Here is a 14,087-nt window from a genome sequence, read left to right on the forward strand (position 1 = left end):
ACTTGGTCTCATACGCTATGGTTGGTCTACCTATTTTATGACTGAATTTTTGTGAAACTGTTGGTTGCAAAATATCCACCCAACACACCTTTAGGTAGTCAAATGTCTCACTCTCTTGTGAACTTATTTGCCACCTCTCATAATCATTTATTTTCCTTCATCCGAGACATAACCATGTATTTGGCATTTAACAACTAGGTAAAACTTCCCCCTATTTTGGGTTGTTGAGAGTTATTATTCCTCTTGGATTTATTTGCTCATATTTCTCTATATAAGCAACCCTCACCTCACCCTATGGGAAGTTTACCACTCACTTATGCATGAGGACCAGTTTAGAACTAAGGTAGTGCTTCTATTGGTTTCGTTTAGTCATTGTAATCATGGGTGGCTTCACAATTAAATCTAACATGGTAACAAAACTAGCTGTGAGTTGTAGGTTAGCAAATCTTTAGGAATCTAGAGTCATTTGTTCTTGAAAGAATGTATGCCCTTCTTTTGCATCTTCTGATGACACTAAGAATCAGAAACACTAAAAGGAATTATAGTTTCTAAGGGGTTTCCTATCTCTTCAGTTTTAGTGTAGCTGTTTTGGGAGCTTCTTGGAGAAAATATGAGCTCACCATTGAGTTTAGAGCGACTAACAACATAGATGGAAATTTTTCCAAAGCCAAAAAATCAGCCAATTTTCAGAAAAAGCTCGGTAAAACACTTGGGAACTGAAAAAAGTGTCTGAATCTACTTATAAATGCTTCTTTTTTTTGTGAAAATTTAGTGAGAAGCTGCATCTAATGAGTCAATTAAAATGAGAACACGAAACAAGATAAAGTCTAGATATGTTTAAGCCTCAAAGCCCAACGGTAAATAGATTTTGTAAAACTAAAAGTAGATAACATTACAATTAAATCTTCCTCTTCCCAGCTCTACTTAAAAATAAGAGAGAGGTAGAACTAAAGCTTCAAGGCCTAGAAGCTTGCATTGGGCGTGATTGTGCCTCGTTGCTTGGTATCTTAAATGATGTGTGTAGCTCATCCTCTATCCTGGACTGTAGCTCCTCTTGGGGCTGGTACTACCACTGGCAATGATTCTTCATCCTCTGCATTCTCCTCAATGTCATGTAACATGAAACCAAATCCACCATCTTGATATTTTGATGCTATCCATTGCTGGGCATGATGCATTTGCTTTCTCTTGTGAAAATGAAAATCTTTTCTATTTCCATCATTCTGCTACAGGGTTTTTTGATGAATTAAGAGTATGACCCTCTTTTCATCACATACCTATGTGTTGCAATAATATAGTTATCATCATTTTGAAGAATTCTATAGTTACTATTGCTAGCCGTGAATCATGAAAGTTTTCAGATTGTGAGCAAACTATAAAAAATGAACCAAAATCTTTAGTTGGGTTCTCATATTTTTCAAATATCTGAGCTGTATTTCCCTTTGTATGTCTACTTCATGGCTGGGAACGTACTTCCCTGTAGATAATAGCATATTTTTGATGATTTTATGAATACAGGTATGCTATTGTTATGAAGATCTTTCATGAGCAAGATGTGAATTTGATTTGCTAGTTTTCTCTTATTGCTTCTGGGTTTCGGGAAACCTGAGATATTTATGTGAAACCTTATTATTTGCTTGGAATTTGTCTTCATCTTATTGTTCCTTCCTGTAGAATTAAAATACCTGTAGCATCTTGCACTATCGATTCTGAAAATAATGTTTCACCTTTTTGAAACTCTGCCGCAACTTTTCCTTGTACTCTCTTTCAGCTTTAAACATTTGTTGTAACAGCATGTTTTAACTACAAAACAAAAGGTTTCAAATCATAATGACATGTCCCTTTAATGTTTATTTATCGGATATTGAACTAGCTAAAGTATCTCTGTTGTAGAAGCATAAGGCTTCATAAGTGAATGCATCCCTTTAATACTTTTGTTCTTACTATTTAGATCAACTTCATAGGTCCTATCATTTATAGGCATGCTGGGCTCAATAACCCTCATGGGAGCCTACGATTATATCCGTGTACTTATAAGAGATCGGACGCTGCATAGGAAACAAACATATTTGTAATAAAAATATCTAGCTATGATTGTTTGCCTCTTCCTCTGTTGTTATATGTTCTTGTTTTACGGAATTGTATAGCATGATCGTAGTATGAATAGTTATATGAGGTGAGACACTTCATCATTGCTAAGATCTATTGGATCTAATACTTTTTACTTATGAATGCAGGATTTGGAGGCTTGGAGAGGACATGGTACGAGGCAGCGAACAAGTGGGAGTGGACGAATGCAACACAACTAGTCATTACAAGCAATGATTGGTGCCTTATGACCCTTCCTTTTTCTATTCTTTTCTTTCATGTTATGCATTTTCATAGGATAGAGAAATGTATCAGTAAACTAGGGGCCAGTCTCATGGTCAATTGTGTGAGGGAATTTATTTTCAGCATTTTCGATTCATTTGAAATTTGTAAATATCAGTTGTATATTACAGAGGGCATTCATGCTATTCTTTTGTTGTTCAAAATGAAATATGATTTAGTAGTTTGATTTTGAGCTGAAAGTAATGAGTATGTACCTTATTTTTACTTGTACAATATGTAGAACTGAATTTTAACATGAGGGAAAAACCAGTAATAGTTACATTGAAGGGACTGCTATACCCTATCAAACCAAGACTATACTGTTGCTCAGCAGTATTGATGTCAAAGGTTGGTATTGATGAAATACCTATGATACAAGACTGAATATTTAAGTTCGTAATTAGACAGGGATCTTACAACTATGCACAAGAGAAAGAGCCTTCTACCTACTACTTTGTCCATGTGTGTCATTCACATAGTTATTATCTACAGCATTATATTTTACTCATTACTCATGAGTTAGGCATGTAATGTGTATTGATTATTGTTGGCCCTTGCATATACATAAGCTTAGATTTTTATGCAAGATCATTAAGTTATAAACATGGTTACTGCATAGTTTTCATATGAACATGAGATATGAAAGAAATCACATATGATAGAAATCTAGTTATCATGTGTGACATCTAGTTTTAGGAAACAATGGAACTAAGGAATTGCTTACACATATTTTTAGTGTGGAGTCATTCATAGGTAGAGGAAATATACAAGCAAATTCAATAACATATAATATTAGCTCTTAAGTATTCTCATGTCTCAAATATTAACAAGCATCAGCTTTGCATATAGTTTGAGGCCAACACTGATATTATTATTCAAAAAGGAAGTTGTTTTATGCATACAATCAAAAGAATTGGAAGGAGTGAGGATGCGAACCTTTGCAAATAGTTTTCCAAAAGCATTTCAATCTCTTCCTCTTCCTCTGCAGACAACAAAGTATATAAAAGTAGAATTTAGGAAATATAAAAAATGTATAAATTAGCACACTCCATATTTGGTTGCATCTGGTTGAAATTTTTCTAACTAGAAATTGTTTCACTTAAAAAAGGTAATTCGCACAAAATGGTAATTTTTTCGTATGAAATAAATACAAAACAAATTTGTTTTACAAGAAGAATCACCATTTCTTAACATATTATTGGCATAAGATACAGAACAAATGAAAATAGTAAAGATTTTTACAGGTGTAACATCCCCTTCCTATGCTAGATAAGCATGGTGGAGTCATTAAACTATTTGTAATGTCCCGCTAGGGAACACAAGAGTACATCATAAATTGGGTAAAGAAAATGGCACAATTTTTTCATTAACAATTACATTAGAAGTAATGATATGCATAATAATAACCAACGAAATGATACAATGCCCAACTAACATGCATATATGATAATCATCAAATCATTATACCATGTCCTCTTTGGTTCCCCAACATCACTAGTAAGCAATGCATAAACCTGTACTTAAAATCTGAACCATGATAAATTAATTTCTAAGATTAAAACATCAACTCCATGTTCATTCAATAACAAAATAATATAAATGTACAGAAGGACAGTCAATACCAACATGGTGCTATCCAACTCTACACATTACATCTTAATAACGCATCACAATGCAAAGATCCATAATACATCATATGATACAAGGAATAATAATAATGATCTACCATGAAGTCATAACAAAGATACAACAAAAATGGCAAGATGATGTAAATCCAATTGGTGTGCTCATGAACCAATCGTTGAACCTCAATGGAAAAATATTTGCCACCCAATCCCGTAGAACCTTGAGGTCCACTGCCTTCGATCTAGGAATAGACACAAGGCCCCACGCCACAAGCAAACACAACAAGGCTAAAATCAAAATAGGAGAGTACACAGAAAACTAAAGCATGACATTGATGGAAAAATTGTCATTGATGTCAAAAGGCTTTGCTAGATAATATTGTTAGTACAACTATTATCAATGTCAAAGGAACGAAAAGATGAAGCCATGTTCAGAAGAATCTTGGATCAATATAGGAATCACAATAAACAGATTAGAGACAAAATAATAATAGAAGCAGTGACCATGTTCATACAAATATAAAGAGGCATATATATTAATCTTGAAAATACATATTCAGATATCAAAAGTTGGTTATGAGAATTATTTCTGATTCACATACAGTTACATACTTGATGTTACAACAAAATATATAATAGCAGTTGTATTACATTATTCACAAACAATAAGCAGTATGCAAGAGCATATCTAATCAACGCTAAACATATTAGTCAACTTGGTAAAGAGTGCAGCATCTATTTATTAAATCACCTCCCAAAACAATCAATCAAAGAAAGATTGAATGGAAAAGCAATATATCTCCTACCTTGCAGTGACAGTGAAGTAAAGTAATCGCAGAAGTATGAAAAATAAATATTCGAATTCTTATTTATACACGGGGCATTCAAGTGTATGAGTTCAATATATAACACAGTAGCGTTGAAGACATTGCCAAATTTTTGAGTCCTTACTCAACAACATAAACTCAGCAATCATTGGTACAAATGAAATGGAGTTTTAAAATAGAATCAGCTCATTAGTCAACAGCAATCAAAAGATAATATCAAAGATATGGAAGATGGCGGCAACAGAAAAATAAGACAATGATGGAAATGAATACCGTGTGCTAGAAGGTTATGGTAAAGATGTTATGACACAGAAATATCTCCATGTGCCGAAGGAGTCTTACGTTGATGTTAGAGTCATAGAAAGGTTGAAGGCAATATGTGGTGCACCAGATATGGCCAAATGGACTCTACTTGCCACATCACCCGCTATGGAAGAAGATTCATCAAAGGTTGGCTCGTACATTCATGTGGAAGCGAGTTTGAACAAAGAGGAGTTGCATAAAAGTAGCGATTAATAAAGAAACTTTAGATAAGACAAACATAGGTGTTGAGTGTTTTCAATCATGATTCTGTATGAAGGAAGTTATTTTATAATATGAATAGAGCAAGATACGTTTGATCTGCAATCAACGATGAAGGGATATCTTCGGAAACACAAAACAAATGACAGCAATGAACCAACTACCATCCACACGTGATAACGGCAGAAGTCAAGCATACAATATAGAACCAATGAGAATGCAGTGACGGAAATCAAATACTAACAATGGTAATGTTTAAAGCACGGGCAGATAGGTCTCCACATTGTTGGAAGCATATATTAAAACAAAAACAACTATGATATACAGAAATTGAAGACAAAAACAGTTACATAAGGAAGGCCCGATAAAGCAAGACAAGACAAAGACATTTAAGAAATATCGCGCAGCATTAAAATCATCTGGAGTATGCAGTGTTAGATCTAGATATGTCTGGAGTATACAATGTTGGTCTCTTTGGAAGATGGATGAAGACAAAATTCAAGAAGCTGTTATCAGTACTAATTGATTATGTAAATATATGTCTTCAAGTTTACTTGGAGATTAAGATCATTTTGAGTGTGGAGAAAGAGAAGTCAACTTGGCTATATTTATGCATAACAACGTTGGGAATTTACAAGGAAAATTATCTATCAGATGGTTAAAGAAAGAATGATACATGTGTTCGCTCCACGTGACAGAATACATTATTCCGATGGTGTGTATGTCAGTGGCAACGTTTGGGACAGTGAAGATACCTATGCGTGTTTCAAATGGTGAAGTGGCTTTTTCCGTAACTAAGTTTGATATGTGTTTAAAAAGAACAAAGTACAATATAATTGTAATTAAATATAAATGCAATTATTAAAGCATTAAGATATATTATTTAAATAAAATGTCATCAACTATAAAAAAGACACATCTACTCACTCATGAGAAGTCATAGTTTTCTATGTGCAAGTTATGGAAGGAAGATATAAATAAGAAATTATTCTTTTGAAGTAGAAATATGATATAATGTTAAACAAAAGGTATAATAGAAAAACTGATCTAAAGACAAAAGAGGAAGCAGTGAAGCTGTGAGAGCTAAAATAATAAAGAATAGAATTGTAAAAATGAATGGAGAATATGTCTTCATTTTTGTTAGTATTAGAGTTTCAGAGATTAGCCTATTATTGTTATCCTCGTAGGCTAATTATTGTGCATAGAGGGTCTTTTGAGGCAATGGCTTGGCTTGAGGGGGTCTTATCTTCTCCACAATTCAGTAAGCTACAAGTTGGTCTTCATTTGGCTCAAATTGGACTTTGTTTGAGCTTAGTTATGTGTACTTACTATTTATAGTAAGCTAGGTGTTGATAGAGATGGACCCTTTCTATTTTTGGAAAGTGTATTTGGACACATGGAAAAATAATTGGTATAACTCCTATTTCAAATGTCATATTCAAATGATGAGTATTTTGGGAGTTATTATATTTTTAGTGGCCAAATTATTATTAATTTATTAAATGACTTATTATAAAGTTATAATTTAACTTTATAATTTCACTTAAGTTGAGAGTTGAGTTATCATTGGAAAGAGTCATTTATTAATTAGTTAAACCAAGTCAAGTGAAAAAATCTAATAGGGTGAAGCTTCTTGAGAAAAGTTACATTTTGGCAACAAAAAGGGCATGAGAAAAGTATGCTTGGATATTTTATTTCCTTTGTGGCTTATTTTGAGTTCTGATATTTTGTGGCCCTTGCTGAAGTATAAAGGTTGAGTCTAAGAAACTTTTGGTAATTGTGCTGAAGTATATAATTGGCCAACATCTCCTACTGTATTTGTTGTAGCTAAGGAGAATAATCTTGATTATCATATACTTATTGAAGCATCTGGCTAAGGATTTGGAGTTTTAGAATTTAGCATCGGTCCTACAGCTAAGGTATTGTGGATTAATTTCTTAAGATTTGCGACTTCCATTTCTGTCATTACTATTGCTTAGAAGAAAGTGTGTGAAATTCTGAGATGTAATTTGATTCAATGCTGATGTAAATTGAATTGAGAGATAAATATAGAGTAGTTCAATTTTATTTTAAGTTACATGGCATGGTAAATCAAATACAAATCTATCATTGCCATTGAATTGAGCTTGGTCATCATCATTGTTGTTCAAAAATTGCCTAATCTTGGTGAATGTGATTTAGTTAGCCCTGGAGTTCTTTCCAATAGTATTGGCATTGTATGTTGAATGTTATGATGTAATGTCAAAAGTCAAAAATATTAGTATTTGTTAGAGCTATAGCCAGGTAGGGTTATCACAGTGGTATCAGAGCGGTTTCCTGGCAGTTTGCAGGACTGGGCTCACAGTTTGATTGGTGCTTTGTTTAAGAGATTTAGTTTTTAACGTTATGGATGGTGATAAGAGGTTTGGTACTCATTATACCCGCAAAGGGTGTACTTCTTTGCCTAGGGATGGAGAATCTGAGATACGGGGTATTGTGAAACAATTGGATGTGTTGGTGAATGAGTTGAATCGAAATCACAAATGGATGACCCAGCTGATTTCAAATCCGAGATTTGAGTAGAGCATGATATCGCTTATTTGAAGAGTGAAATGTAATGATATAGTTGCGGTTACAAATGTGCGAAACATTTCTTATGAGAAACTGTATGAGTTGGGCACAGTTGTGGTAGAATGTGATGAGAATTCATGTCAGGTTGAGTCAGCTGATAAAGGTGTTGACATGACCCACCAGGATTGTGCATTTGATGGCAATGCAAAGATAGTAGAGGTAGAAGCATGCAAGGAAATCGTCATATTAGTAGCCACTCCTGTGTCAGTTGAGTCATCTATCGAGGAGTTTAGTGGTATACATGTGGTTGTAGATATGTGCTCTGATAATAGTACACATGTTATTGATGATGAGGTGAGTGGTGGCGATGAAAAGTCATTTTATAGTTCAGATCGACATAGTTGTGAGGTTAACTTCGTGGATAATCCTATGTTTGACATTGATGCAGCATTGTCTTATGACAATTTGTTGTTTGAGGTTCATGTTGATCACTCACTTAACTGGAGTTAGACTCAATTTTCACCATCTGTAGATTCAGTTCAATTTTTTGTTGCAACAATTGGTGATGTTCCTGTGCCAACATATTTTGACGTCACTACACCTATTGTTGATACAATTGGCATGAGTGCATATGGTTCTCCTGTAGCTATGTCTTTTTCAGGGATTGTTGGTGTTGATCAGGATTCTAGTCTAATATATATTATGTGGGTGGAAACAGGGAAGAAGAGGATGCATAGATCTTCTATGGAGTTGCCTTTTGGTGACATTTTGACTTCTACATCATCAACACAAGTTTTGGGCATTATGCTGCAAGACATGTGGTTGGTCCTAATGAGGTTGGTTTGCAGTTGGTTCAGTGTCAACAGGGATGTCACACACTTCATCATTTGGGATCCAGGTAGAGGGTGGAGTTCACCATGTTGCCGAATTGCTTGAGGACAAGCAATCTCATGGAGGGAGGACTGTAATGTCCCCATTTTTGTCAGTATCAGAGTTTCAAGGATTAACCTATTATTGTGATCCTCGTAGGCTAATTATTGTGGATAGAGGGTCTTTAGAGGCAATGGCTTGGCTTGAGAGGGTCTTATCTTCTCCACAATTCAGTATGCTACAGGTTGGTCTTTGTTTGGCTCAGATTGGACTTCATTTGGGCTCAGTTTTGTGTACTTACTATTTGTGGAAAGCTGGGTGTTGATTGAAATGGACCCTTTCTATTTTTGAAAAGTGCATTTGGACACAGAGAAGTAATAGGTATAACTTCTATTTCAAATGATGAGTATTTTGGGAGTTATTATAATTTTTAGTGGCCAAATAATTATTAATTTACTAAATGACTTATTATGAAATTATAATCTAACTTTATAATTTCACCTGAGAGTTGAGTTATCATTCGAAAGAGTCATTTATTGATTAGTTAAGTCAAGTCAAGTGAAAAAATCTAATGGAAGCTTCTAATTAATATTGTGTGGTGAAGCTTCTTGAGTGAAGTTACATTTTGACAACAAAAAGCGCATCTGGAGGTTATAAATATAAGACCATTTGTTGAGAAAAGTATGCTTATATATTTTATTTGCTTTTGATGTCTTTGTTGCTTATTTTGAGTTCTGATATTTTTTGGCACTTGCTGAAGTATAAGGGTTGAGTCTGAGAAGTTTCTAGCAATTGTGCTGAAGTATACAATTGCCCAACATCTCTTTCTGTACTCGTTGTAGCTAAGGAGAATAATCTTGATTATTATATACTTATTGAAGCATCTGGCTAAGGGTTTGAAGTTTTAAAATTGACCATTGATCCTATAGCTGAGGTATTGTGGATCAATTTCTTAAGGTTTGCATCTTCCATTACTGTCATTACTATTGCTTGGAAGAAAGTGTGTGAAATTTTGAGATGTAATTTGATTCAATGCTGATGTAAATTGAATTGAGAGATAAATATGAAGTAGTTCAGATTTTTTTAAAGTTACATGGCTTGGTAAATAAAATGCTAATCCATCATTGCCATTGAATTGAGCTAGGTCATCATCAATGCTGTTCAAAAATTGCCTAATCTTGGTGAATGTGATTTAGTCAGCCTTGGAGTTCTTTTCAGTAGTATTGACATTGTATGCTAAATGTTATGACGTAATGTCAAAAGTCAAAAATATTAGTATTTGTTAGAGCTATAGCCAGGTAGGGTTATCATAAAAAGAAAGAAGAATAGTAAGAATACTATGCATAGAGAAAATGAATATGAGCATGAGAGAAGAATGGTGAGAAGAATATACGAAGAAGCAATTTATGTGACAAAATATTGTAATTAAGGTATATATACAGATCTATTAATCTGATATATATACTAAAATTCTAAGTATGAAATAGAAGAGCAATAAGATATAGAGAACATCTAAAGAGGTAAAGATATGTAGATAAAATATAAATCAGATATAAATATTGATATAGAATATTATACAGATATAAACAACGAAGACTAGAATATATTCAGATTTGTGAAGAAAATAAGAAGGGAAATTGTGCAATTGGAATATCCATCATCAATTGAGTTAGCAACATTACTAAGGTGGAAAAGAGATTTTCTTGCAGTGGGTTGGTACTCATGAAGATAGCACAGGGAGTTGGAGCTTCTTGTATGTTGAAGCCTGTGAAGTGTGGGTGTTGGAGCTTCCAGTGAGTCGATGCTTATAAACATAGGGGTTGGAGCCTCTAGTAGGTCGTAGCCTACAAAACATTGTAAAAGATCAAGTTTATATGAAAAGAATTATTTGTCATGATTTTGTTTTACATTAGGTTTCCACGTAAATATTTGTGTTATCATGTTCATATGCATAATTATTTATCTTAGTATTTGAAGTTATTATTTGGATAAAAGTTTTAAATTGACAAATTTGGATAAAAGTTTTAAATTGACAAATTTCTCATTATACTGATCACCCCACTTCTCAGTATAATTGTGTGCACTTCAAACATAACAAATACACAAAGTGTTGATATACACAACTATAATTAAGTTTGCCATTATATTAATTATATTATTGAATAGACATGTCCCATGAAGGGACATATCTCTTCTCGATTTATTCCTCATACAAATTCAAAGAGATTGATGCATTTGAAAAACACATACATTGAATTGGCAGTTCCATTACATTTGCAGTAATCCCGGAAAATCAATATGGTATCAAAGCAGGCTGCAAACGTAAAAGAATAAGAACCATTCGAACAGGAGACATGTGTCAGATGCATATAGACACAATCATTGTAGATCATTGCTAGTGACTATAGTCGCTGCTCAAATATGGAACAATCAAAAATTAATCCAGCCGATCAAAGAGGAAGAACATTTGGCCAGCAATAACACAGAGTCATCTTTAGGGATTCAAAATAAAGGAAGGCCATACCCACAATCATTATAGTGGGAAAACAAAAAGCATATAGAGAGCAATCGTAGCACATATGTATAACGATCTCCGAGTATAGATAAGACCCAATCAACATTGAACATACAGGTCCAAGTCATTAGTAGCAATCTCTGGTTTTTGGCATGGTTGGAGTCAAGGCATCGTAGCTGGAAATTTGCAGGTCCTCATAATAAAAGATAATGTGGAACTATCTTCTCAATGGATGTATATTAGCGGAGAGAGTAATTCCAGTGTTGTGTGAGAACCAAAGAGTTGACCTCGATTATTGGATTGAAGCTCAATGTTACCACATTAAAAAAAAAAATTTAATGGAGAGCTCAAATGGATTTATATGTTTGGTGCCCCTAGGATAAAGGATTTGTGATGTCCATTCTAAATTTTTATAGTCATAAAATTTAAAAGGAATATTGCAATTGAAGAATGATACAGTTCGATGTCTACTAGCCTAGAAATGCTTGAATGATGCCTGTTCCTCACAATGTGGGACTCAACAGAACATGGATATCACTAAGATTGTTGTGCTGTCAGAATGCAAAGATAGAAGTATACAAATAGTTTGATCCTCCAGTAAGATAAGATGAAAATATATACAAACATGACTTCAACGATCAATGGGTCATTACCAAAATAGATATATTTAGCAAGCTAACTAAGGTATGACCAATCACTGGCCAAGACTATAGAAAGGATGATAGATCCTAGAAATCTAAGGGATGAAATTCAAACATACAATAGTAGTGTGAAGATGATGAAATCCAAACACATTGAATACAATAAATAAGACATTTGTTTTGGGGTATGGACCCATTATTTATTTAGAATGACACACTCATACACAAATAAAAGATACAAGTAAAGACCCCTCATGCTAGTTCACGTGACACGCGAGTGCGAAGGGATTTAACAAAATAAAAGACATTGCATTCAATGTGGGGTCAATTCATTAGGGCATTGAATTCTAATTGCATTCAATGAAATCATAACCAAGTGATAACATAAGCAATGAAGAGAATACAAAAAACCTAATCGCACTAAGTGACAATAAAAGAAAAAAAACATTGAGCCAAAGTACAAATCAGTAAACTGGAGAGGGTGGTCAATCCAAGAAAGATAATTGCAGATTTGAAAAGTACGATACAGTACAAGCCACATGGTTGGTTGGAATAAGGGACTTCGCGGTATGGCATGCTATCCTATAAAAGGGCAATGCTCAAGAGAGACATTAAGATGTTGTTGACAATCTTCTAGCTTCGAAGGCTTACATAAAGGAAATAAATATCAGCAGCAATATAGTTAAAATGATTAAGTTCATACTATAAATTATGATCATAACCATCATGTGAAAAGTGAGAATAAACATATAAAATATTGAACAAAAGGTGAAGATATGTTTAAGATATAAACACAATTTTCAGTCCTGTGAAAAATGTTAGTGAGAAGATGATAGAAAAAAATAACAAATAAGACTTTCACATTCATGTAGAAAGGACTCACATCATGAAGGATTTCATTGAATATTTTCTCCATAGTAATGAGATAAGTATTTTTTGATTATTATATCTTGAGAACTGCATTTATTTGCTTATTGTAGTTAACATTCTTATTTGTATTTATATAAGTACTATAAGAATTATTTACCTTGATCTTTTCCGAAGATGTTCTTGCAGGAAAAAGAGGGAGTCTGACACTTCTTCAAAGGTAAAGGGGCTCAAAATATTGATGCTCAAAGGGAGTTTGAGACATCCGTTTGAAGGAGCGAATTCAGGATATGCTTCAAGTGATCTTTGAAAATCTTGATCGTATTAGAACCAGATGGAGTTTTGACGTCACATAAATTTTTGGTATCATGCATGTGACTGCATGATTTAATGAACCTACCCCTTGTATACATCATTAGGAGGTGGTGACTTCCAAATGATCATCACTTGTATTTGGAGAAGTTATTGAAAGGTGACAATCTTATGATGTCTATGCAGATTATGATAGATAATACTTTGCATGGTGGATGTTTATATGGTAACCATTATGAGAATACATGTGCACATACCTTATAAACATTTTTTGAGTACATGGTGAATGTTATGCAAATTGATGTTCTGGAGGGCCATTACACAAAGTACTTGGTGAACATCATGTGACTTGATGTTCAAGAAGGCAATTATGCATAGTTCTTGGTGAACATCTTGCATCTCAACATTCTGGAAGGCCTTTACTCAAAGAATATTTGGTGAATATCATTTGTTGATATTTTGGGAGACCAATACTCATGATATCAGATGTGATATCAAAAAATTCTTGAGTACTTTCTCATGAGCCCAAAATCATAGGATATATAATTATTACAATAATATATTATTATACTAATATTATAAAAATAATAATAATTAAGAATTTAATACCTTCAAAGTATAATCTATTTTATACAATGATATACTTGCAACAATTTATAAACACTGTGATGATCCTTTTCTATCATCCTTTTAGTTTTTTCTGATTTATGATATAAAACCATTTCTGAATGCCTTTTTTCATGATATGATTTCTCTATTTATATTCTTACATGCAAAAGGGAGTGCCTTTCCATCTCCTTAATTTTATTATAATATTAATCTAAATACTATATGTTTATATTATTATATTATTAAATATAATACTATTATATTTCGAAACTTATATATTACTATAATGGTTTTTTAGTTTAAGACATGTCTCAGAGACTTTTCACGTCTCCGGAGACCTCAAAAAAGGTTGGGGACTTCATAATGAAGTCTCTGAGTC

The 14,087-nt window shown here is 33.4% G+C and overlaps 1 protein-coding gene across 2 annotated transcripts in view; it reads right to left on the bottom strand.

Moving 5' to 3' along the window:
- The window catches only part of MGT10 (magnesium (Mg) transporter 10), a 326,639-nt gene that overhangs the window by 83,249 nt on the left and 229,303 nt on the right, over nucleotides 1-14,087 (bottom strand). For both annotated transcript variants that reach the window (XM_089817707.1, XM_089817703.1), the window contains exon 9: nucleotides 3,307-3,352. In XM_089817707.1, the coding sequence (XP_089673833.1) occupies nucleotides 3,307-3,352 (46 nt within the window). The remainder of the gene's footprint in view (nucleotides 1-3,306; nucleotides 3,353-14,087) is intronic.

This window comes from Cupressus sempervirens, chromosome 1, assembly GCF_028749045.1.
Source record: "Cupressus sempervirens isolate cs-2001-9-10 chromosome 1, ASM2874904v1, whole genome shotgun sequence".
Taxonomy (NCBI): Eukaryota; Viridiplantae; Streptophyta; class Pinopsida; order Cupressales; family Cupressaceae; genus Cupressus; species Cupressus sempervirens.